Here is a 25,616-nt window from a genome sequence, read left to right as displayed (position 1 = left end):
AGCAGTTAACCCTTTCCTATTGCGTGTATGGGAAACAGCCTCTTTTAATAGTTTCCCAGGGGGAAATAAACTTCTCAAATGGATTTACTTTTGCATCAGCCTCATAAGGGGGACCTCAGGGATATTTTCCACTTAAGTTCCTATCGTCAATCTCTTCAGGGCCTCCTTAGAATGCTCTCAGGGAGCCTAAGCACAAGGTAGACCTAAGAGGTGTCTAGGAAAGATATCCACAGAGAGGGCACATTCGAAAGGGAAAGACAGCTTGGCAGTTCCTAAAATGTTACTGTTCATGGCAGCATTTCTTAGGATGTTCTTGGTTCCACTTAAATCCTTGGGCTTGGGTCAGAATCTTTAGATGGGGTCTCTTGTATCCAGACAGGGGATTTCTTCTCAGAATAAACAGGATGTTCAAAGCAGACATGCTACACTGCAGACATGCAGAGGAATACAAGCAGAATTAATATGGCACTAAGTGTAAGGACTGGGGATAACTGGCCCCCTGAAGACACTGATAATAAGACCCTGAATACCAGGGCTGCAAATGTGCAGAGCAGCTTCCAAAAGCTCCTTGGCTGACCTGGTTGACTAAGGTGACCCTAACCTTGGGCAGGTCACTTAATGTCTTTGGACCTCAAATTTCTTCATCTATTTAAGGTAATTGATAAACTCTACAGCCCCTTCTGACTCTGACATTCTATTGCTCTGAGGATGGGGTCTGAGTAAAAACAATTTTAACAATGTGGAGCCCAATAGTGTATCAGTTACTAGACCCCAAGCAGGATGGGGGCACCGACTGATGGCTTAGGGAAGATTTGGGAGCTGTGGCTCATTCAAACTTTAGTTTGTGGTAGAGAAGGGCATCTGAGTTCACTGGCTCCTTAGTTTTTGAATGGAGGGGCTGGATTTTCATGGTAAGGTTAGTGTTCCCATACTGTAGAACTCTGAGACAAGCAATCATATTTAAGTGGGAGACGTATTGAGTAGCTGTAGGGGAGTGGAGAGAGTTGTTAAGAGATCTTGTTTGTTTCAGATTCTGGCCCTGTCATTTACAACTCACTGTCATACAAGCTCTTCTTGGAACCTCATCTTCATGTTTCATAAAACAACGACAACGCCTTGCATACAATGTTGGGAGGATTACTTAAGATAAGTAAGAAAAAGTGAAGACCACTTAGCACAGAGTAAATGCCCACCAAATGTTAAGACTGCATCAAATCTGGGCGCCTGGGTGGCTCAGTGGGTTAAGCCGCTGCCTTCGGCTCAGGTCATGATCTCAGGGTCCTGGGATCGAGTCCCACATCGGGCTCTCTGCTCAGCAGGGAGCCTGCTTCCCTCTCTCTCTCTCTGCCTGCCTCTCTGCTACTTGTGATCTCTCTCTGTCAAATAAATAAATAAAATCTTAAAAAAAAAAAAAAAAAAGACTGCATCAAATCTTACCTAAAGGGGGCACCTGACTAGCCCCATCAGTTGACTGTGGGGCTCTTGATCTCAGGGTCATGAGTTCAAGCCCCAAGTTGGGCATGGAGACTATGTTAAAAAAAAAAAAAAAAAAAAAAAAAAAAGGCTTGCCTAACTGCAAGTTTATACTATGGAAGTCCTGATGACAGGCCCTCATATCAAAAGTTCCCTTCCTCACTTCTGCCTACATCCAGTATGGAAGGTGACTTTGTCCTTGGCCTCTGTCAGGCCTCCTCTGATTCTAGGATAGTGCTGGGTTTTCCACTGCAGGTTCATCCCTGCGGCTCACTCCAAGGCCAAGGGCTGGAAGCCAGGAAAACCAACTTATCTGAAGAACTTCTACATTGGAAAGTGTTCTCCACCCTTCATTCCCAATGCCAGTCTCAAGGTGGGGCAAATCCTGTTGAGCCAGACTCTTTATGGGAAATGCTTTGAAAAGCCATCTTCAGAGCCTTGGTTCCTCACTGATCGATAGAAAATATAGTGAAGATAGTAAGTATCTCACGAGATACTTGTGAGAGTGAAAAAACTTGTGTAATGAGCCGGTGGTGTCAGACAACATGCAGTCATTCAGCAAATGTGAGCTCCCTTCTCCCTGGCAACTCCTTTGCCTAAAGGAACACTGGAGAGAGAAGAGAGTGAAAGGGAGAGGCAGGTTCCAATGATTCCCCGAATGCCAGCTCTCTTATCAAGTCTGAGATGGTTTTATGATGAATTTTCCAGAAATAAAAGCCACCTTTCTCCAGTAGGTCTGTCGTGAACAGCTGAGATGGAGAGGGTGGTCAGTGGTGCTGAGCATGGACTGGCCAAGACTCAGGTCTCAGCAGACATGTTCTTTGGAGCGGCAGGAAAGCCGTATACAGGACGGGCATTCTGATAGTTCCCCCATCTGTTCTGCACAATCCTGGCTTCTTGGAGCTGGGATGGGGGGAAGAATTTCCCCTGAAGGACAGCAGCCAACACCCTGTCCCACCCTTCTCCTTGGGCAACTCTTTGCCACACAGGAATCTCTCTCACCTGTTGCTTTCAGCTGCCTGGGAACCAGCTGCCAGATTATCAGTTTGGGCTCAAGTCCCGCTCACCTCGTCCCTCCCTGAACCTGCCCAGAGTCCAGCCTCTGGTCTGGAGTAATACCATCCTTCCAGCTGGGAACACTCTGAAAACCCCAGAGCTTGTCTTGTCAGCTGGAGCCCGAGAAAGCCAGCTCCTGCGGTTGGCATAGTTAGTGCAGAGCCAAACGTGGGGCAGGGCCTAATCCCCGGCGGGGGCCCTTCCAGGTCCTGCCTAGGGCTGGCCAGGCACCTCGGGATTAGGCTGGGGACGTGCGTGGGGCACCAGATAAAATACAGGACGCCCAGTTTTGAATTTCAGATGAGCGAATAATTTTTTAGTATACGTATGTCCCATATATTTCATGGGATAGATGTCTGCTTAAATTTTTTTTTAAATATTAAATTCAATTTTAATTAGCCGTCCTGTATTTTTATTTAATAAATCTGGGAACCAGAGGTTGGCCTAGGCACTTGGGACAGCCCCCGCAGGAGGAGAGGCTGCTCAGGAGCCAAGAACCGGCTTGGGGATCCCGCACCGGGCTGAGGGCTGCTCCTCCGCGGGACCGTGGGAAAGTCTCTTTCCGGAGGCAGGAGAGCCTTGGCCTGGCCTCATTCCCGCTCGCCTCGAGCTTCAGTCGGCGCCCGCGGGTTCTCCACAGCTCGGCGGCCGGCCCTCCCGTCCGCCCACGGGCCCTCGCGGTTCCCCGCACCTCCTCACCGCTCCTGGCAAGCCCCGGCGGTTCGCGGCCTGGGGGCGGCGCGGCACGAAGTGCGCAAGCGCGGCGGGCCGGTGGGCGGGGCGCGCGCGCGCGGGCGGGAAGAACGCGGAGCGGCCGGGCGTGGGCGCCCGCGGAGGTCGACGTCCCGGCGGGCAGCGGGCTGTGGGCGTTGCTGCTGCTGCCCCCGCGCCATGGAGGGCTCGGCCGTGGCTGTCTGCGAGGTGATGCCGGGGAGGGAGAGAAAACAGAGGACACTCTGGGAAGGGTTTTGTGAGGGGTCCGCGAAGTCTGGGCAGAGGGGTCTGGCGGTGCCTGAGGTGGGAATGAGGGGCTTCGGTGAAAGCCCGCCGGCCCCACACGGCGCTGTGAGGAGCGAATGAGGGGGCCCCTGCGCAGGGAGGAACAGTCCCTCAGTTGGGGGGACTCCCCACCTGACAGGCCAGAAAACCGAGGCCCCGGAGGCTGAAGTGTTGGCCAGGCGTTAGCGGACCGGGGTAGGGCGTGGAGACCACCCCCCCCGCCCCGCCCCGAGGGGACGCGCACGAAGGTCGCATGGGCAGCCGCGGGCGGCAGGCGGGAGCAGTGCGGGCGCAGTGGGAGTGAGCGGGAGTCGCGTGCAGCCGGCCGGTGGGCCGCGGCGTGGGGCGCCTTCCTGGGTGGGGCCCCGAGCCGTCGGAGGGTGGATGGCCCCGGGGCCCGAGGTCTCCCCGAGCTCCGAGCACCCCGCGGGCCCGAGAACCTTCCCGCCCTGGGGGGTGGGGCGGAAGGCCGGGCGCCACCGCGCCACGTGGGTTCTCCCCGGGCGGCACCTTGCAGCCGCCACCTGATGCGATTCTTAGGCACTGGTCTTGCGAGGGGAGCGAGGGGAGCGAGGGGAGCGAGGCAGAACAGAACCCCAGGCCAGACGGGGCTGACCCGAAGGCACGCGAGAGTTCGCCCGGTCCTCTTGCCGCCTCCGTGGTCCTCAAAGGAAGCAGGAGGATTCGATTTTACAGACGGCAGACGCTAGGCTAGGACCGAAGGCTTCTGACTCCCCGGCCAGGGTTCTTTCCCCAACCGGGTAAAGACGCTGCGGGGAAATCTGAACAGAAGGGAGCACGCTGCGTCCGACGGTGTGAGAAGGAAGGGGCTTAGATTGCAGGAACGCTTGGAAACCATTTTTATAAACTCTGGTACACATTAGGATCTTCATTCCCAAGGTCTCTTACTGAGATCTGTTTGCCTTTAAGAAATGGGTAGTTGGGGCGCCTGGTGGCTCAGTCGCTGAGCATCTGCCTTTGGCTCGGGTCATGATCCCAGGATCTTGGGATCAGCCCCGCATCGGGCTCCCTGCTGGGCGGGGTGGGGGGGGGGTGGAGGAGCTGGTTCTCCCTCTCCCACTTCTCCTGCTTGTGTTCCCTCTGTTGCTGGGTCTCTCTGTCAAATAAATAAATAAAATCTTAAAAAAAAGAAAGAAAGAAAAGGGGTAGTAATCTTCTCTATGGTACCTGAGTGTGGAAGTGAGAGTGCTTTCATAAGTGATGGAGTTAAATACAGTATATTTTAAATTTGTCTCATCAAGATTGAATGTTTTGTCTAGACATCTTGGAAACCTTACAACTTACATTGTGTGCAGTCTTCACTGCAGATGAACTTATTCGAAATAAAAGCTCATGTCTATTAACCACTTATTATTATATACGCAGAGCACCGTGTTAAGCACTTTGCTCTTATTTTGTTTACATTTCACAGCAGCCATACCTGGTAGTTTTGTCTTCATTTTGGTAAGTGAGGAAGCTGAGGTAGAGAGGAGTTAAATAACTTGCCCAGGGTCACATGGCACATCAGGGTTTCAGACCCAGGCATCTGCCTCCGAAGCCAGTGCTCTTAACTTGTATTTTGATCTTCAGAAATGATGATTTAATGAAAGGTAAAGATGATTCATAGCTGGATGCCAGTCTTATTCATAATCTTCATATTGGTTTTTACTTGGGGAGAAAAAAAGAAACAGGAAAAACAAACTCCTACATAATTTTTCCAAATTATTATTTCCAGATGAACTTACCTTTTGAATAAAGCAATTTATTGTCTCCATTTCCTGTCTTGTTGGGCATTGTGTTAATTTCCTATGTCTCTTTTCTTATGTCACTTTTCTGGTTATTTCTTCTGTGGACACAATGCTTTGTTCTGAACAAAATCTAAATCTGACATTTTGAAAGCAAGAATAATTTTTGGAAATTAAGATTGTTAACTGTGTCATAAATTTGATATTACCTTGATTTCTAAAGATTTGTTTTCTTTGAATTGTGCCCTTTTCAGATTTTGAAATATTTAATAATTCACTGGAAGTGTGAAACAGCAGGAACATCAAAGGGAGCATTGCTAGAAGGACAGCTAGTGATTTCCATGGAAGCATTAAATTCTAAGCACCAAGCAAATACTCTTCATTGTGTAACAACTAGTAAGTAGATGAAGAAATATTGATTTTTCTCTCTCTGTTTTGTTATGATTTGTTATATTTAACTTAAAATTTTAAGTTAGTCAAAATCTTTTATCATGTTATCACTTCAGGGTTATTCCATAGTTAAAAATAAATAATTATGGGGGCGCCTGGGTGGCTCAGTGGTTTAAGCTGCTGCCTTCGGCTCGGGTCATGATCTCAGGGTCCTGGGATCGAGTCCCGCATCGGGCTCTCTGCTCGGCAGGGAGCCTGCTTCCCTCTCTCTCTCTCTCTGACTGCCTCTCTGCCTACTTGTGATCTCTCTCTGTCAAAATAAATAAATAAAATCTTTAAAAAAAAAAAATAAAAAAATTAAAAAAAAAAATAAATAAATAATTATGTAATAAGTATCTGGTGATAGATTTACAAGTGTGTTATACAGGAAAGGTGACTACAATGACTGTTATCAGAAATCATTAATTTTACTGGCTTAAGAATTCTTAGAACCTGTCTCCTTCTTGCTCTTGGTTTTAACCTCCTCTTTCGTAGCAAAATTATATTACATTGAATTTTATCCTCTTTTACATGTCCAGCCTTTGGTAGTTGGAAGAGAGACTTCCAAAATAAAGAAAAAGGAGAAGAAATAAAATGATGAATGGTGCATACCTTAAAAATCCCAACTTGCAGTTAGTTTGAAAATAAGCCTTTTCTATTTGGCTCTTTTAAAAAAAAAATACTTTATTTATTTATTTGACAGACAGAGATCACAAGTAGGCGGAGAGGCAGGCAGAGAGAGAGAGGGAAGCAGGCTCCCTGCTGAGCATAGAGACCAATGCGGGGCTCAATCCCAGGACCCTGAGATCATGACGTGAGCCGAAGGCAGAGGCTTAACCCACTGAGCCACCCAGGCGCCCCTTCCATTTGGCTCTTATCCCCTCATTATTTCTGCATATACTCCTGAGGGAAAGGTGATGCATTGAGTGTCCCTGGAACAACTAATTTTCTTCAGCTTTTGAAGCAATAACTTGTTTGGGGTGTGTGTGTGTTGTGTGTGTGTGTGTTTGTGTGTGTGTGTGTAGCTTTGGGGGTGTGTGTGTCTGTGTGTGTATCTAGGTTTACTGAAGGATACTTGGGGATGAATTATCCTGTCAGCCTTAGGGGAGTCATCCTGAGTACCAGCTGAGACTGAGTAGTACTTTAAACTCTATAAGACATTGTGTCACTGAACTGGAATGCCCTGTCTCCTCTTTGGGTACTAGCAGTAAACATCCTTGAGAGAAATATGATAGGTCGGTTTGCTCTTACTGTGCATGAACTCCATTCTGACTGGACAGAGTTCCCACCATGCCCAAGAGAGTTTTGGTTAGCTAGATAGCTATGGTGATGCTGGTCTGTATATGGTTGTGTTAGTTTATGAATTGATTCTAATCCAATAAACTGGCCAAGGTAGCAGGGTTGATTTCACTCAAAGTGGAGGCCGAGGCCTTGAGCCATAGTAGTAGCTTTTGGCAAAAAAACCCAATTCCATAGGCATTTTGAGCTTAATGGACTTGTTCAGACCATGTGAAATATAGGGACCTTTCTATTGTCTTTATTGTCTCTCATCTTTATGTAATAATTTTCATAATTTTTCGGTAGAAGGAAGGGTGGTACCTGTTTATCATAAAGCATTCCAGCATTACAGACACATATATTATGGAAAGGGAGACTTTCTAGTCATTTCATCCCTTGAGATAATTACTAATTAACATTCAATATGCATTCTGCTAAATTTTTCTATGTGTAAATTCATAGCCTCTCACTATGAGAGAGAAAAAGCCAGATTGTGAATCTTCTGGGATGGAAGGGTAAGAGAGTATCTCAGCATTTAGTCTTTATGTTCATTCAGGCCAGTTATTTTTAATACAACTTTGGTCCTCAACTCAAAAACCCATGCTTTGTCTTTATCAAAGAATAACCTTTTCTCCACTGCCTGCCAAGGTTAGGAAGGGCCAGTCCCTAGAATGCTAGTGGAGGAAAGCATCTAAAGACCTGACTACTTCTTAAATTCATTTTTTCAACTATCTCTGCTTATTTTAGCTCCGATTCTCACCTCTAAATCCAAAGGTTCCTGATTCTACCATTCCTGAATCTTTGGGAGATTTTGTTGTGTCATTTGGGTTGTTTCTTGACCTTTCTCTTTTTTGGATTATAATTCAGTTTCTAAGGTCCTATCCCACGTGTCCTTCTGCTTTTCAGTTTCTAGAATTTAAATATCATCATCTTTGTTTCTTCTCTGTCCTAGTCGGTTTATTCCTCTAAAAAAATACCCCTTCTGTTGTTTTACTGCAGTTTCAGGAGGTGGTAGAAATAATGGGTGTGTTCAATCTGTCATCTTTTTAAAGATTTATTTATTTATTTTAGAGACAGGAGTTAGAGAGCTAGCCGGGGAAGGGCAGAGAGAGAGAGAGAGAGACTCTGAAGCAGGCTCCATTTCATGCCCAGCACGGCGCCCCAAACAGGGCTCTGTCTCATGACCCTGATCAGAATCATGACCTGAGCTGAAACCAAGAGTCTGATGCCTGACCAAGTGTGCCACTCAGGCACCCCTTAGTCTGTCATCTTTGCTTGAAAGTATGAAGTGGTATATTCAGTCTGAAATCTCTGATGATGAAAAACCATGTATTAGTTTTCTAGGGCTGCTATTAAAAAGTACCGCAAACATAAAATAAGTTTATTCCCTCACAGGTATGGAGGCCAAAAGTCCAAAATCAAGGTCTAAGTAGGGTTGGTTACTTCTGGAGACTCTGAGCGAGATATCTATTCCATGCCTCTCTCTTTCCCTCTGGTGATTGCCAGCTAGATCTTGGTGTTGGCTTGTAGGAGTATCACTTCAGTCTCTGTCTTCATGGGATAGTCTCCCTCTGTGTTTATCTGTGTCTGTGTCTTCATGTAGGCTTCTTAAAAGGACACCAATTGGATTTAGGTCCACCTTAACCAGTATGACCTCATCTTAATTTGATTACATTTGTGAAGACCCTGTTTCAAAAAAAGACATATTCACAAGTACTGAGGCTTAGTTCTTCAAAATCTCTTTCAGAAGCACAAAATTCAACTCACAACATGAGCAAATTTTATTGCTAGAATGACCCATCTGTGAGAAACTGAAGAGATCACATTATATAGTTTTTCTATCAGTAATTGCCAAAGTCTTTAACATATTATTTATTGCAGTGTTTTTCATAGTGTGCTGCAGTATGTCTATATGAGTTATGAGGAAGGAGTTTGTATTCATATAAATTTGGGGAATGCTGATGAAAATCAAATGAGGGGTGCTGGGGTATCTCAGTTGGTTGAGCAACCAACTCTTGATTTTGGCTCCGGTTGTGATCTCAGGGTTGTGAGAGGAGCCCTACATTGGTCTCTGCACTGGGTGTGGAATCTGCTTAAGATTCTCTCTCTCCCTCTACTTTCCACCCTCCCTACTTGGTCTTGAAAAAAAAAAAAAAACATTAAATGAGTTTCATTATATCTTCTCAAAACCTTTGATATGCCACTGTAGACAATGAATCTTCAAAAATGGGCAATAGTGTACAGTATTTCCCAAACATATTTGACTTCATAGCTCTTTTTTTAAAAAAAACATCATTTGCTGTTCTTTAGAGGGAATTTTGGGGAATGCTGTTGCTTTATTTATTTTTTATTTTTTAAAAAGATTTTATTTATTTATTTGATAGACAGAGATCACAAGTAGGCAGAGAGGCAGGCAGAGAGAGAGGGGGAAGCAGGCTCCCCGCTGAGCAGAGAGCCCGATGTAGGGCTCGATCCCAGGACCCTGGGATCATGACCTGAGCCGAAGGCAGGGGCTTAACCCACTGAGCCACCCAGGCGCCCCAATGCTGTTGCTTTAAAAATGATGTTTTACAAATAAGTCTGTGTTGTTATCTTTGCATTTGAAGGATAGCTCTTCATTACTTAGTACAGAGACATTAGAAGGATAGCTGAAAATTGGGGGCTGGAAGGGGTGTGGAGCAGGCAGGTTAATTGCTCTCTGAGTACATTCACTGAAAATGACCCATTTTCTTTTCTTTTCTTTTCTTTCTTTCTTTCTTTTTTTTTTTTTTTTAAAGATTTTTGTTTATTTGACGGAAAGAGAGAGCACTCACACAAGTAGGGGGAGAAGCAGGCCTCTCACTGAGCAGGGAGCCCGATACGGGACTCGATCCCAGGACCCTGGAATTGTGACCTGAGCTGAAGGCAGCCGCTTAACTGACTGAGCCACCCAGGTGCCCTGAAAGTGACCCATTTTCAACAATAGTTGATATGGTACCTGTTAAAATTAAAAAAGAACGTTTGAGGAGACAGTGTAAGATATGCAGTTGCGAAACACCATGGATGCGCTGTGAGGTATATAGGTTGTATTTTTTTTTCTTATTAATGTTCCGTTCCTCAGTCATCACTAGCGTAGGCCTGCCACCACCTGCCATCCCTGTCCCAGTGATCCACTCTCAAGTTAGAACCAGTGTGTGCCTGTGAGGAATGTTAAGAAAAAAGAGAATATTTTTTAAAAAAGATTTTACTTATTTATTTGACAGAGAGAGCACAAGCAGAGGGGAGTGGCAGATGGAGAGGGAGAGGCAGGAAGCCTGATGTGGAGCTCCATCCCAGGACCTCAGGATCATGACCTGAATTGAAGGCGGATGCTTAACTGATTGAGCCACTCAGGCACCCTGAGATGATTTTTTTTTTTAAGATTTTATTCATTTATTTGACAGAGAAATCACAAGTAGGCAGAGAGAGAGGGGGAAGCAGGCTCCCTCCTGAGCAGAGAGCATGATGCGGGGCTTGAATCATTAAAAATCTGGAAATGTAAAGCCCTGTTCTTTTTTTTATTTTATTTTATTTATTTATTTTTTTTTTTTTTAAGATTTTATTTATTTGACAGAGAGAAATCACAGAGAGGCAGGCAGAGAGAGAGGAAGGGAAGCAGGCTCTCCGCTGAGCAGAGAGCCCGATGTGGGACTCGATCCCAGGACCCTGAGATCATGACCTGAGCCGAAGGCAGCGGCTTAACCCACTGAGCCACCCAGGTGCCCCTCTTTTTTTTATTTTAAAGATTTTATTTATTTATTTATTTGACAGAGAGAGAGAGAGAGATCAGAAGTAGAGAGAGAGGAGGAAGCAGGCTCCCCACCAAGCAGAGTGCCAGACACCGGACTCAATCCCAGGACCCTGAGAGCATGACCTGAGCTGAAGACAGAGGCTTAATGCACTGAGCCACCCATGCGCCCTAAAGCCCTGTTCTAATAGAATTTCAGTAGAACTTTTTGTGATGACAGAAATGTTCTATATCTGTGCTGTTCAGCACAGTAGCCATTAGTCACACTTGGCTAATGACCACTTGAAATACGGCTAGTGTGACAGAGGAATCTTATTTTTCATTTGTTTTAATTTAGCTAAATTTAAATTTAAATAGCTACATGTATCTAGTGGTTACTGTATTTGGACTGCACACATTTAGAGAACGATTGCCTCTCACTGTTGTTCAGTTCTTCTCAGCCTCTTTCCTCTGCTTGAGGAATACACATTTCTAGAGAGACACACATTTTCATTGGTTCCTATAGCAGCGATTCTTAGATTCTTAACTGTGGGTTAACCCTCTGGGGGAGAGATGTTCAATTTAGAAAAAGTCTCTAGATGGTTCTGAGGGCTTAGGTACCTGCTTCATTTTTCATCCTCTTCCCCTGAGGAATCATTGCTCTAGGGGCCCCTAGCTGGCTCAGTCAGTTGAGCATGTGACTCTTGATCTCAGGGTTGTGAGTTTGAGCCCCACTTTGAGGGGTAAGAGTTTACTTAAAAATTTTTTTAAAAAAGATTGTTCATCTAAATGTTCTGATGTTCAGAGTTAGAATTCTAGATATGAAGAATTCTTACCTGATAGTCTAATATTTTCTAGTAGAGAATAAATTATTTAAAAGAAGGGCCAAATTTTTAAATTGAATCTTACACTGGAATGTGGGTTATTGGCATGATATATTCTGATTTCTAGCTATAGTTTGCAGTCTTCCTATAATCCTTTTCTCTCAGGAATAGTAATACCTAAAGAAGCAGTCTTGGTATTGGGTATAGGTGAAAAGACTTGCCATTTAGTTCTCATCTCCAAAAAGTTATTCTGCTGCCCGAGAGTTGTTATAGCCTCATAATGCTTCTTTGGTGTCTCCATTTTTAGTAAACCCATTACAAAGTGGTCACCTTTTTTATGTTCTGTATCTATAAACTGTTTTTAGGCTCCCATTAGATTCTTTAGATAAATCTGTTTGTTTGTGATATTTCTTTGTATTCTATTTCTTACAGTTACTTCTGCAGGAAGCATTTATGGTGGTTTGGTCCTCAAGAAGTTCCTAAAAGGTAAAGAAAGAATTACTCTACTTTCATGAGATTAAGTCTCTTCCTGGCAGTGAATTTGGTATTTTCTAAAACAGACTAACTGGGAGATAGTGTTGCCAGATTTAGCAAATAAAAATACAGGATGCCCACTTAAATTTTAATTTCAGATAAACAGTGAGTAATTTTGTAGTGTAAGTATGTTCCATGCAATATTTTGTCCTGTATTTTATCTGGCAATCCTACTGAAAGATGATGTATAAAATTGTATAGATACAGGAATGAACAAGATAACTAGGTCTCTAGCTTCTCTGAATACGCTCTATAAAACTTCAGGCAAAATTATCACAGATACAAAATAAAAATTTTGGTAAAGTATTTGTTTCCATCTACCTCAAATAAATAATGTGTGGAGAAGGCTTTACTATAAATTGTTTTGGCCAGTTTTAATACTGTACTCCACATGCCAAAGTTGGTGTGGTTTAGGAAGTTTTGGTGACCCTGGTTTTAGCTCTTCTTTCCTTTGACTTGAGAATAATCTAAAGCAAAAGGATATACATTTATTTTAAGGAGATCTAAATGATCTGAGAAATGTTGTGCTTTCATGTTAATCTTCTGTAGTTGTGTGGTTTGTAAATTATCCAATGGGCCTTTTCCTAATGTGTGGTTAATTTACAAATTTTACAAATTTTTTTTTCTTGCAAGCTTATACCTTTTATTAAAAAATTTTTTTTTAAATTAGCATGTAATATAGGGGTGCCTGGGTGGCTCGTCATTGGGCATCTGCCTTCGGCTTGGATCATGGTCCGAGAGTCCTGGGATTGAGCCCCACATTGGGCTCCCTGCTCAGAAGGAAGCCTGCTTCTTCCTCTGTCTTTCTCTGCCTGCTTCTTCCCCTGCTTGTGTTCCCTCTGTTGGTGTGTCTCTGTCAAATAAACAAAATCTTTAAAAAATATATAATGTATTATTTGTTTCAGGGATACAGGTCTGTGATTCATCAGTCCTACACAATTCACAGCACTCACCATGGTACATACCCTCCGCTGTGTCCATCACCCAGCCGTCCCATCCCTCCCACCCCCCTTCCCTCAGCAACCCTTGGTTTGTTTCCTGAGATTAAGAGTCTCTTATGGTTTGTCTTCTTCTCTGGTTTCGTATTGTTTCATTTTCCCTCCCTTCCCCTATGATCCTCTGTCTTGTTTGTCAAATTCCTCATATCAGTGAGATCATATGATACTTATTTTTCTCTGTAAGTTGAGTTTTTCCACCTTGTCATTTTGTCCAGAGAAGAACAGATGAATGAGAGAACAATATGCTGAAAGGGTAACAATGACCCCAGAAGAATATACAGTAAACAAATCGGAAGAGACCCTCTAGAAAGTGGTCACTTTTCTGTTCATAGGATTGCTGCTCTTCTTTTCTTCGATCTCTGTTGAGTTTGTAGGCTGTTAAGAATGGCTGGATAACTATCTAGCTGTATTCCTGGGACCAGACGAAATTTAGGTCTCTCGCTCCTCTGTCATCTTGCTCCTCCCTACAAAAAAAAAAAAAAAAAAAAAAAAAAAAGATTATTTATTTATTTATTTGACAGAGATCACAAGAGTCAAACACTTAACCAACTGAGCCACCTAGGTGCCCCTGTATCCTAGATTCTTAATGGACCTCGGCTTTTTGCTCTGTGAATCTTCTTTCTTTCTTTTAAAAATTTTTTTATTATTTATTTTTTTTAAAGATTTTATTTGAGAGAGAGAGCATGTGTGTGAGTGAGGGAGCATGAGCTGGGGTGAGAGGAGGGCCAGAGGGAAAGGGCCAAGCAGACTCCATCAAGAAGGGAGCCTGATGCGAGGCTCAATCCCAGGACCTTGGACCACGACCTGAGCCAAAGGCAGACACTTAACTGACCGAGCCCCCCAGGTGTCCCCCACCTTAGGTTCTTCTTGGTGTACACACATTTGAAGGCAGTGATTGTGGTGGACAATAGCTCCATAACAAAAATTCTGTGAAACCTTGGGTAGAATGTTCTCCTTGTGGTAATCATCATAATGATGATTCATTGAGCGTTAACTATACACTTAGCTTTGTGCTTGACATGGAGGGTTATAGAGATGATCAAGACAGATTTGGTGTCTCCCTTATGCATATACCTAAGATCTTTTAATCACTTAATTCTACTGCCTCCCAAAGCCCATGTCTGGAAGAAAAGGAGAATCAGCTTATTGTCCTGGAGAGTTTGCTCTGATTCTAACACTTCGGGAAGCCTGAGTCCAGCTTTAAGAATCATGAGTTAACTACCTCAAAACCATCTAGCCTATTTATCAATCTTTAGTCCTCTTCTTTTTTGAATTCTGCCATTTGGGTGATCAAGGAATGGAAAGATCATTCTTTTTTTTTTTTTAATGAACATCTATTTCAGAGTCATTTATTTTTTTTTAAGATTTTATTTATTTATTTGACAGAGATCACAATTAGGCAGAGAGAGAGAGAGAGGGAAGCAGGCTCCCTGCTGAGCAGAGAGCCCGATGCAGGACTCGATCCCACGACTCTGAGATCATGACCTGAGCCGAAGGCAGCGGCTTAACCCACTGAGCCACCCAGGCGCCCCTGGAAAGATCATTCTTAATGCCACTGCTTTAGTTAATATGTGTGAAAATGCTTTGAAAGAAGTGCAAATCCACGTAAATAACAGGGAGTATGTTGTTATTAGCACTAAGGAAGTAATAGGAATATTTCCTGAAACATAGCCTGTATTTAACACGCCTGTACAGTCAGTGGTCAGATTGTACCTAATACAATTTCTTCAATTAATATTTGTGAAAGTGCTTTGAGAAAAGTGAAAAACCTATGTAAGTACAAGGGAATGGATATATTATCACTATTAATACCTGGAGAGAAGATTTTGAGTTGAATTAGGGTGTGGAAAAACCACCTGTTATTATGTTAATACAAAATTTAAACAGTTTGTGTCATGGTAACTTAGTTTTAATTCTTTTAAAAGCTCACAGAAATTTTATGCATATTTATTTATCTATTTTTATATCATTGGTGATAAGGTATACGTGGCTAACTTTTTGTACTACATATCAATTAGACAATAAAAATTGAGTCATTTAATCATAGTTAATCACATTTAATAGCCAACTTCAGCCTGTCTATTTTCCAGGCTCATAATACTAACCTCCAGTCAATAATGCTATTTATTTTTACTAATTAGTAATAAAAATGACTCAGTGAAACTCACAAAGGAAATTGTCCAAGTTTAAGATTTAAATCCCTTAGCACCCTGGCTTATGCACCATTAACTCTGCCTTTATTACTATGGTTATTTATTTAGGACTCCTATAACATTATTAATGAATTGCTTTATTTTTTTAAAAGATTTTATTTACTTATTTGACAGAGGGAGATCACAAGTAGGCAGACGGAGAGGGTGGCGGGGTTGGGCGGAGGGAGCAGGCTCTCTGCAGAGCAGAGAGCCCGATGTGGGGCTTGATCCCAGGACCCTGAGATCATGACCTGAGCCAAAGGCAGAGGCTTAACCCACTGAGCCACCCAGGTACCCCATAATGAACTGCTTTAAATTGGTCCATTCACAAGTCTGTACCCTGTTTAATTAGCTTCATTAGAAGGTCTTTGATGGCTGATTCATTAACCATCAGATTTCCAGATGTTAAAAAAATTACTTATCTATATAAAATTAACAGTATGCCTCTGAATTCTCTTTAACTATTTTGTTCTCTTCATTGCTTGGTGGTTGTCTCTCAGTGCCTAAAATAAGGTCTGATCTCTCTTTGGGGAACTTTGCTGTTGTAGAGCCATCCACCTTCAATTTTCTTTACCTTCAGTCTGTTCTATCGGGATTGTATAGGTATTTTTCACTGGCTCTGGAATACTTCTATTTGTATACAAACAGGCTCTTATTTTGGGGTGTTTTATTTATGTTGGAATAAGAAGTAATCAAGATAATCTCTCCATTTTACTTCCTCTGTAATGGTTTATGTTCTCTTTCTTGCTCACTTTCTTCTCTGCTTCCTAACTGTTCTTTTATCCAGAAAACATTTAATTGAACATCCACCTTGCCACAGGAAGTCATAGGGAGAGGTAGATCTGAAAATAAAATGTAATGTGATTATCCCATACTATATCAGAGTATAGTACTATAATGCAGGTATGTAAATTCAAGGTGCTTTTTTGGTAACCTAGAGGATAATCCTTAAAGTTCAGTCACCCATATACCTTTCTTCCATTCATTATCCTGTATTATTATTCTGTATTTACTTCAGATAGCTTTTCTACTTTTAACATGTTGAAATCTATGCTGATGAGATTTATTTTTTTCCTATCAGCAATATGTTTTCAGCTTTGATTGTCAATTAAACTATTCCATTTGAAGGTTCCTTTGAAATATATGTGCAGCATATCTGAAATGGGTTTCATTTTCTTGCTACTAACTTGCTCTGTAATGTCTCCATTTCTTTCAATGATACAAACATTCATAATTTTCCAAGCTTATAAATTTTGAGGGTTTTTTGGCATCTTCTTTTTTCTTTTCTCCATTATCTAATCTTATTTAATTTTTATTAGTTTTCCTTTTATTGTATAGAATCATTATTTATTCAATTTTATATGAATTTAAATATTTCTTTAAGTTCCTACCTTGATGACTCCCAGTTGCTTATTAGGATAACACCTCAGACCAGATGTTAAGTCTCTGTCAATTAGAATAACTTCTGTACTTTGAAGGATGGTATCAATATAGACAAATTCTTAAGTGTTTAAAAATTCTCATTACTTCATATTGATATATGCACGATTATTCTGTGTGATATGCTTATCATTTATATATAGAAATCCATTTTATATCCATTATATATCGACTTAACCATTTATGTAGAACTACTTCTATCATAAAAATCTATTTAGCAAAACATAATGATTTTAGTTTATCCTTCTTGTCCAGATCTACTTCCTATCATGTCCTATGCTAGTGAAGAAAAGTAGAAAAAAGAAAGGGTAGAAGAGAGTGATAAGATGAGGGAATATGAAAAATCTTGTGTTTATAGGTCCCTGTTTTGCTGTTTCTTTCATTCATATTATTTTGATTTCTTTTTTTTAATTAGCTCCTCCTTATTCCCATGTTTATTGACATAATTTAACTCTTGTAAAATACAGCTTAACCAGTCATGTTCAAGTGTTTTTCCCAAGTCAGAAAATTTACAGCCTTTTTTTTTTTTTCTTCAGAAAGAAAACTAGATAAGAATACTAATCCTCGGAAGTGGGGAAGATAGCTATGCTATTGATGTATGGTTATATGATTATGATAGTTTAGTTTTTGCCTCTTCTCTGTTGTCTTCCCTTTTGCTGGCAGGGAGATTTTATAAAAAAGTTTAGTTTAATTTTGTCCTCTTTGTTAATATGTTGTGAAAGGAAGTGGAAAGTCATGCTTTTTGTACATTAGAGAGATTGATGGGTCCAGGCTTGCTGATCACTGAGTGAGAAATTCATGATGGTGAACTCTTGGATGTATGACCTAATACATATTTTTAAATCTGAAATTCTCATATTCAAAGATTAAATTCTATTTTAATTTTATATCTTACAAGATCAGCAAGTCTAAGACTCAGTACTCATCTAACACTTTTTCCCCAGGAGCTCATTTTGTAGACCAGATGATCTCATTAATTCTCCAGAGGTGGTCATACTTACGCATTACCATTTCTTTTTCTGAGATGAGGAGACTGAGCTTTACCTCAGCCTCACATATTAAATTTAGAAGTAAGGGAAGAATTTGTGGGGTCATAGGTCATTGGTTACCCTGTGAGTCCACATTTAATCCTAAAACTTTTGGTACATCCAAAACAGTCTCTTGCTGCTAAATTTGCATAACATGTAGCAAGATTTTGTAAAGAGAAGATTGATTGGAGATCAAGAGAATTATTAAATTCTCTTATTTAAAATTATATAAATTCTCATATATTAAAATAAATGAATTTGTTAGGATGCCTAACTAACTCAGTCTGTGGAACATGAAACTCTTGATTTCAGGGTTGTGAGTTTGAGCCCCATGGTGTGTATAGAGATTACTTAAAAAATAAAATCTTTAAAAAAATGAATTTGTCTTCTTTTGCTTCCTTAATCTTTTCTCTTTTCCCTGTTAAACGTATATAATCATACTTCACTATTGAGAATATATTCAAGATTTGATGTGAAGGGAAAGGAGATGGAAAAAACATGAACATTGACATGTTTCCTTTCCTGTTGAGGTAGGGTAGGTAGAGGAAGAAGAAAAGGAGAGCTCTTAACATCAGAGATCCTGGGAGTTGGCTCATCCTCTAGGCAAGTGGCTTTTATTCAGTAGTTAGTGGGAGCTAGCCTACATTGTACCTGCTTTGGCTTAAAATCCTTGGACTGTTTTTTACCCCTCATTGTGTAATCAACTGGGCACTTACTGCTCCTAACTCTGGCCTCTTGGGTTATCATATCGCTTTCATCTCCATAGCAGGCCATGTTAGCAGCCTATGGCAGTGAATTTGGCTGGTATGGGAAGAAGGGACATTTTGAGTATTATTTCCCGAGTAGACTTTATGGTTACCCACTTAGCACATTAAAAAAAGTCATATGACACTATATATAACAGTTAACTCAAAATGGATCAAAGACCTAGATATAAGAGCTAAAACTATAAAACTCTTAAACAAGAAAATACAGGTGTAAATCTTCATAGGACATTTAAAGCACAAGCAACCAAGGAAAAAAACAGATAAATTGGATGTCAACAATATTAAAAACTTTTGCATTTCAAAGAGCACTATCAGGGGGCCTGGGTGGCTCAGCCATTGAAAGGCTGCCTTCAGCTCAGGTCATGATCCCAGGGTTCTGGGACTGAGCCCCACATTGGTCTCCCTGCTCCGTGGGAGGCCTTATTCTCTCTCTCCCACGCCCCCTGATGTGTTCAAGCTCTCCCTGTGTCTCTGTCAAATAAATAAAATCTTAAAAAAAAAAAAAAAGAAAAAGAGCACCATCAGGAAAGTGAAGAGATAATAATTACGTGATGTGATGGAAGTGTTAGCTTAGGCTAAGGCCGTAATCATTTTGGAACATGTAAGTATCAGATTTACAGGTTGTACGCCTTAACCTTACACACTGTTATATAGCAATTGTACCTCAATAAAACTGAGAAAATAAATTTAAAAAAGAGAGAAAAGACAACGTACAGAATGGGAGAAAATATTTTTAAATCAAGTATCTGATAGGAGTCTAATATCCAGAGTGCAAAAACAACTTTTACAACTCAACAAAAAAAAGACAACTAATTTTAAAATAGGGAAAAGATCTGAATAGATGTTTGTTATGAATTGAATGTTTGTGTCCTCCCAAAATTCATATGTTGAAGCCCTAATCCCCAATGAAAGGGTATTTGGAGATGAGGCCTTTGGGAGATAATTAGGTTAGATTAGGTCATGAAGATGGGACCTTTGTGATGGGATTAGTGCTTTTTTTTTTTTTTTTAAAGATTTTATTTATTTATTTGGGAGAGAGAGCATGAGAGGGGAGAAGATCAGAGGAAGAAGCAGACTCCCCATGGAGCTGAGAGGCCGGCGTGGGACTCGATCCTGGGACTCCGGGATCATGACCTGAGCTGAAGGCAGTCGCCCAACCAACTGAGCCACCCAGGTGCCCCTGGGATTAGTGCTTTTATAAGAAGAGGAAGAAAGAGAAATATCTCTCCCAAGTGCACCTACCCAGGAAAAGCTATGTGAGGACACAATGAGAAGGCAGCTGTCTGCAAGCCGTGAAGCGTGCTCTTCGCTGGGAACTGAATTGTTGGCACCCTGACACTGGACTTCTCAGCCTTCAAATCGGTGTGAAGAAATTTCCACTGTTTAAGCCTCCTAGTCTGTGATATTTTGTTATGGCAGCCTGAGCAGGTGAAGACAACATTTACCTATATAAATGGCCAATAAACCCATGAGAAAATGTTCAACATCTTTTTAGGGAAATGCAAACCAAAAACATAATGAGGGGCGCCGGCGTGGTTCAGTCAGTTGAGCATCTGCCTTTGACTTGGGTCATGATCTAGGGATCTTGGGATTGAGCCCCCGCATCGGGTTCCCTGCTCAAGTGGGAAGCCTGCTTCTCCCTCTCTCTCTGCCCTTCCTCCCCACTCGTGTGTCTCTCTCTCAAATAAATAAATAAAATCTTAAAAAAAAAAACCCATAATGAGATACTACTTGATACCCTACTAGTATGACTGTAATTTTAAAAAGTAGCAAGTATTGATAAGCATATTAAGAAACAGGGACCCTCCTTCTTTGCTGGTAGTAATGTGAAGTGGTGCAGGCACTTTGAAAAAATAGTTTGGAGGTTCCTCGAAAAGTTAAACCTAGAGTTATCTTTACTCAGCAATGTCCACACAAAATCTTATGCACTAATATTTATGGTAGCATTATTCATAATAGCCCCAAACTGAAAACAACACAAATGTCCGTTAATTAATGAATGAGATGTGCTCTAGTCACACAATGGAGTAGTATTCAGCCATTAAAAATAATGAAGTCTTGTTATATGTTACAACATGGATGAAAATTGGAAACATGCTAAGTGAAAGAAGCTGGATACAGATGGCCACACATTCTATGATTCCATTTATATGAAATGTCCAAAGGAGAGTAGAGGGAGGAGGGAGGAATGGGGGGTTAGTATTAATGGGTATGAGTTTTTCTTCTTGGAGTAATGAAAATGTTCTGGAATTAGATAGTGGTGATGGTTGTATAACCTTGTCAATGTACAAAAGGCACTTAGAATAGTGAAATATATGGTGTGAATTATATACCAGGTTTAAAATAAATCCCCCCCCACCAGTGTTTATAGCAGTACTATCCATGGTAGCCAAAATATGGAAAGAGCTCAGATGTCCATTGGCTGATGAGTAGTTAAAGATATGATGTACACACACACACACGCACGCACACACACACACACACACTCAGGGAATATCCCTGAGCCATTAGAAAGAATGCAGTCTTGCCATTTGCAACATCATGGATGGAAATAGACTGTATTATGCCAAGTGAAATAAGTTAGAGAAAGACAAATAACATATGATTTCACTTGTAGAATTTAAGAAACAAAACAGATGAACATAGGGGAAGGGAAGGAAAAATAAGATAAAAACAGAAATGGAGGCAAACCATAAACTTTTTTTTAACTTTTAATTTTTTATTAACATAAAATGTATTATTTGCCCCAGGGGTAGAGGTCTGTGAATCGCCAGGTTTACACACTTCACAGCATTCACCATAGCACATACCCTCCCTTATGTCCATAACCCAACCACACTCTCCCTAACCCCCTACCCCCAGCAACCCTTGGTTTGTTTTGTGAGATTAAATGTCTCTTATGGTTTGTCTCCCTGCTGACCCATCTTGTTTCATTTTTTTCCTTCACTACTCCCTAAGCCCCCCACGTATTCTTCATATCAGGGAGATCATATGATAATCGTCTTTCTCTGGTTGATTTATTTTGTTCAGCGTAATACCCTCTAGTTCCACCCACATCATTGCAAATGGCAAGATTTCATTTCTTTTGATGGCTGCATAGTATTCCATTGTATATATACCACATCTTTATCCATTCATATGTTGATGGACATCAAGGTTCTTTCCATAGTTTGGCTATTGTGGACATTGCTGCTATAAACATTCAGGTTCATGTGCCCCTTCAGATCACTACATTTGTATCTTTAGGGTAAATACCCAGTAGTGCGATTGTTGGATCATAGGGTAGCTCTATTTTCAACTTTTTGAGGAACCTCCACGCTGTTTCCCAGAGTGGTTGCACCAGCTTGCATTCCCACCAACAGTGTAGGAGGGTTCCCCTTTCTCTGCATCCTCGCCAGCATTTGTCATTTCCTGACTTGTTAATTTTAGCCATTCTGAATGGTGTGAGGTGGTATCTCATTGAACCATAAGAAACTCTTAACTATAGGGAACAAAGGGTTGCTGGAGGGGAGGTGGGTATGTGGATGGGGGGTAAACGGGTGTTGAGCATTAAGGAGGGCACTTGTAATAAACACTGGGTGTTACATATAGGTGACGAATCACTAAATTCTATCCCTGAAACAAATACTACACTATATGTTAACTAGCTTGAATGTAAATAAAATTTTAAAAGAAAAAAAAAGTAATAGTTATATGAAATCAATGGTTTTTGAACTCTCATCTTCCCCTTTCCTTCTCTCTCTCTATATTGACACTGCTTCTGGCCTCCCTACCCACGGTTAATTAACCACTTGGGCCAGTGTAATCCCCTGCGGCCTTGATTTTCTATCTTTCCTTACGGCCTTCAAGCTTGAGTAAACCCCTTCTGTTTGCTTTTCCCATTCTTATTTCCAAGCTGCCGAATGTTGCTAGTATAAATCATAACACTGGGCACACTACAAATTTAAGCAGAATTTTTAACTTCATAAGAGTTTTAAATAATTTTTCTTTTATCTGTTATCGTTTAATTCCGATACTATATGTTCCAACCTACTTGAACTCATCTCAACAAATTTACCTTCTGTTTTTACTGGGAAGATTGAGATTGTCCAAGTGGTATTTCTTTAAATTCTCTTTGTAACTTAAATTTGAAATACTAAGTTGTAATGAGAAAATCTGTCTATTAGCTTCGTGGGCTTAGACCAATCAGTCTTATGGCAACTACTTCATCTGCAATATTATCTTTTCAGAAGTTTGACTGTATGTAGAACCTAATTTGCAATCGTTTTATTATAAAATGCTTTTATATTATAAGGAAGTGCTTTTGATAGAGTAGGTATAAGGTATTTATTTTAAAAATTCCTACAAAAAGTTCACAAACTTATCTAAATGTTTGGCATTAAGATGTAGAATAAATATTGGGGTACCTGGGTGGTGCGGTTGATTAAGCGTCTGTCTTCAGTGTGAGGTCATGATCCCAGGGTCCTGGTATAGAGCCCGGTTCAGGCTCCTTGCTCAGTGAGGAGCCTCCTCCCCCCCTGCTCATGTTTTTCTCTTTCTCTCTCTCTCAAGTAAATAAGTAAAATCTTAAAAAAAAAAAAGAGATCAAATAAATTTTGAAGGATTCTGGTTGTAGTCCTGACTCTGACATTAACTATTTGGTGTGATTTGGGTTATCTTGATCTTTCTGTACTTGGGATTCTCAGAATGTAAAATGTAGGAATTCACTGTATAAAAAATTTTCAAGATCCAGTTTTTAAATTCTGCTTTTCATCTCTGTACCTTAGTTTTCTGATACATAAAGTGAAAAACATGGTCTCTTTCCCAAGTAGCTTTAATTGTGTAATGAGAAACCAATTTAAAAAAGTATAAAGCATCATGTAAATAAACATGAACAATATTCTATCTTTCCAGAAGTATTTCTCATCCTATAAAAAAGGGTAAATGTGCTCTTTCTCTGGACTTTAGTCCCTTCATGTTGAACTTGTGTCACATCATTTTTGCTATTTAAATCTTTGCCTCTGTTATACTGGCTTCTTTGCCCCATGTGCATATGTTACCAAGTCTTTTCCAGTCTTACAAAAGAAGGAAAAAAGACAACCAGTCCTCAATCCTACTATCTATTTTTCTCCTTTCTTCCATAAATTTAAGGGAGCAATCTCTATTCACTGCTCTTACCTATTCTTTTTCATTCAATTCCCTAGTCCCTTATAAATTAACTCTTCACTTTAACCAAATATGTTAATTGTAGAACTGCAGGAAAAATAGAGTAAAATGTAAAGAAAAAAATAAAAATTGTAAGTCCACCACTCAAAGCTAATAATTTTTAACATTTTGATGGTTTTTCTTCCAATCTTTTTTCTTTCTTTCTTTTTTTTTTAAGAGCGTGTGCATGCACATGAGGAGGTGGGAGGTGCAGAGGAAGAGGGAGAGGAAGCGAGAGACTCTTCAGCAGGCTCCACACCCAGCAGAGAGTCTGATGTGAGGCTCAGACTCAACCTTGAGATCATGACCTGAGCCGAAATCAAGAGTCAGATGCTCAGTCAACCTAGCCACCCAGGCTTCCCTCCATTCTTTTTATAGTAATAATTACACAAAAGCCCAGATAGTATATCAAACATAAATAATGTGTTTTTTAAATAAAATCATAATCAAACTATATATAGAGCTTTGTAGCATACATTTTTTTCTATTCTTGACATTATATTGTGAACATTTTCTATTTTAAAAATTGCTCAACATAGTGTCCTATTCTGAATTTTTAAAAAAGATTTTATTTCATTTATTTGACAGAGATCACAAGTAGGCAGAGGGAATCAGACTCCCTGCTGAGCAGAGAGCCCAATGTGGGGCTCGATCCCAGGACACCAAGATCATGACGTGAGCTGAAGGCGGAGGCTTTAACCCACTGAGCCACCCAGGCGCTCCCTATTCTGAATTTCTGTACCTTTCATCATGCTTTGTGTATAGTTCGGTAGTCAGAAACTATTTGTTGCATGAATGGATAGCTTAAAAATTAGAGAAATTTAGAGGAAGAGCATATGACTGTACGATTTAGCCATTCTGGTTAGCCACTTACTAGCTTTGTGATGATGGACAAGTTATATAACCTCCTCATGTCTCAGTTTTCTCATTTGTTGTTTTTTTTTTTAAAGATTTTATTTATTTATTTGGCAGAGAGAGATCACAAGTTGGTAGAGAGGCAGGCAGAGAGAGAGAGAGAGGGAAGCAGGCTCCCTGCCGAGCAGAGAGCCCGATGCGGGACTCGATCCCAGGACCCTGAGATCATGACCTGAGCCGAAGGCAGCGGCTTAACCCACTGAGCCACCCAGGCGCCCTCAGTTTTCTCATTTGTAAAGTGAGAATAATTACACTTAGAGTTGTTAGAAGATTAAAATTGAAAAAAATATTTAAAATATTTTCAAACACCTGGAATGTGGAAGGTGCTCAAATCTTCTGTTTATGCCTTTGACCACTTCATCTCCCTTCTCTATATTGCCAGCCTATATCTATGCCCTAAACTTCAGATCCCTTCTCTACATAGCAAACCGATTAATCATTAAAAAAATATAAATGTATTATGTTATTCTCCTGCTTAATACACATTAATACTTTCCATTGCAACTGGGAAAAATCTATAACTTTTCATTATAAACTATAAGATTGAATGATCATACTCGTTTCTGCCTCTCCAAACCTTATCTCAAGCAATTCTTTTTTTTTTTTTTAAGATTTATTTATTTATTTATTTGACAGAGAGAGAGAGAGAGCAAGAGCACATGCAAAGCAGGGTGAGGAGGAGGGAGAGGGAGAAGCAGACCCCCCACAGAGCCTGAAGCAGGGCTCCATCCCAGGACTCTGAGCCAAAAGCAGATGCTTAGCTGACTGAGCCACCCAGGCACCTCTTAACAATTCTCTTCTCAGTTCACTTGTTCTCCAGCCACACTGACCTCATTTCTGTTCCTTAACACACACCAAACTCTTTCTCATCTCTGAGCCTTTGTATTTGTTCTCTTTAGGAGTAATGTTCTTCCCCTAGTTTTTCATGTGACTGGTTGGTTCACTTCCATTTTTTTTTCTCAGCTCAAATGTCACCTCCTTCAAGAAGCCTTCCCTGACTACCCTATTT

At 40.9% G+C, this 25,616-nt stretch overlaps 1 protein-coding gene across 1 annotated transcript in view; it reads left to right on the top strand.

Moving 5' to 3' along the window:
- Nucleotides 1–3,364: 3,364 nt before the first annotated feature.
- C8H11orf80 (chromosome 8 C11orf80 homolog) overlaps nucleotides 3,365–25,616 on the top strand; it is a 101,317-nt gene continuing 79,065 nt past the window's right edge. The window contains exons 1-3 of the mRNA XM_046015571.1: nucleotides 3,365–3,450; nucleotides 5,528–5,669; nucleotides 11,982–12,035. Of these exons, the coding sequence (XP_045871527.1) occupies nucleotides 3,421–3,450; nucleotides 5,528–5,669; nucleotides 11,982–12,035 (226 nt within the window). The 5' untranslated portion in view covers nucleotides 3,365–3,420. The remainder of the gene's footprint in view (nucleotides 3,451–5,527; nucleotides 5,670–11,981; nucleotides 12,036–25,616) is intronic.

The sequence above is a fragment of the Meles meles genome, chromosome 8 (genome assembly GCF_922984935.1).
Source record: "Meles meles chromosome 8, mMelMel3.1 paternal haplotype, whole genome shotgun sequence".
NCBI lineage: Eukaryota > Metazoa > Chordata > Mammalia > Carnivora > Mustelidae > Meles > Meles meles.
This window is presented reverse-complemented; position numbering and strand designations above follow the sequence as displayed.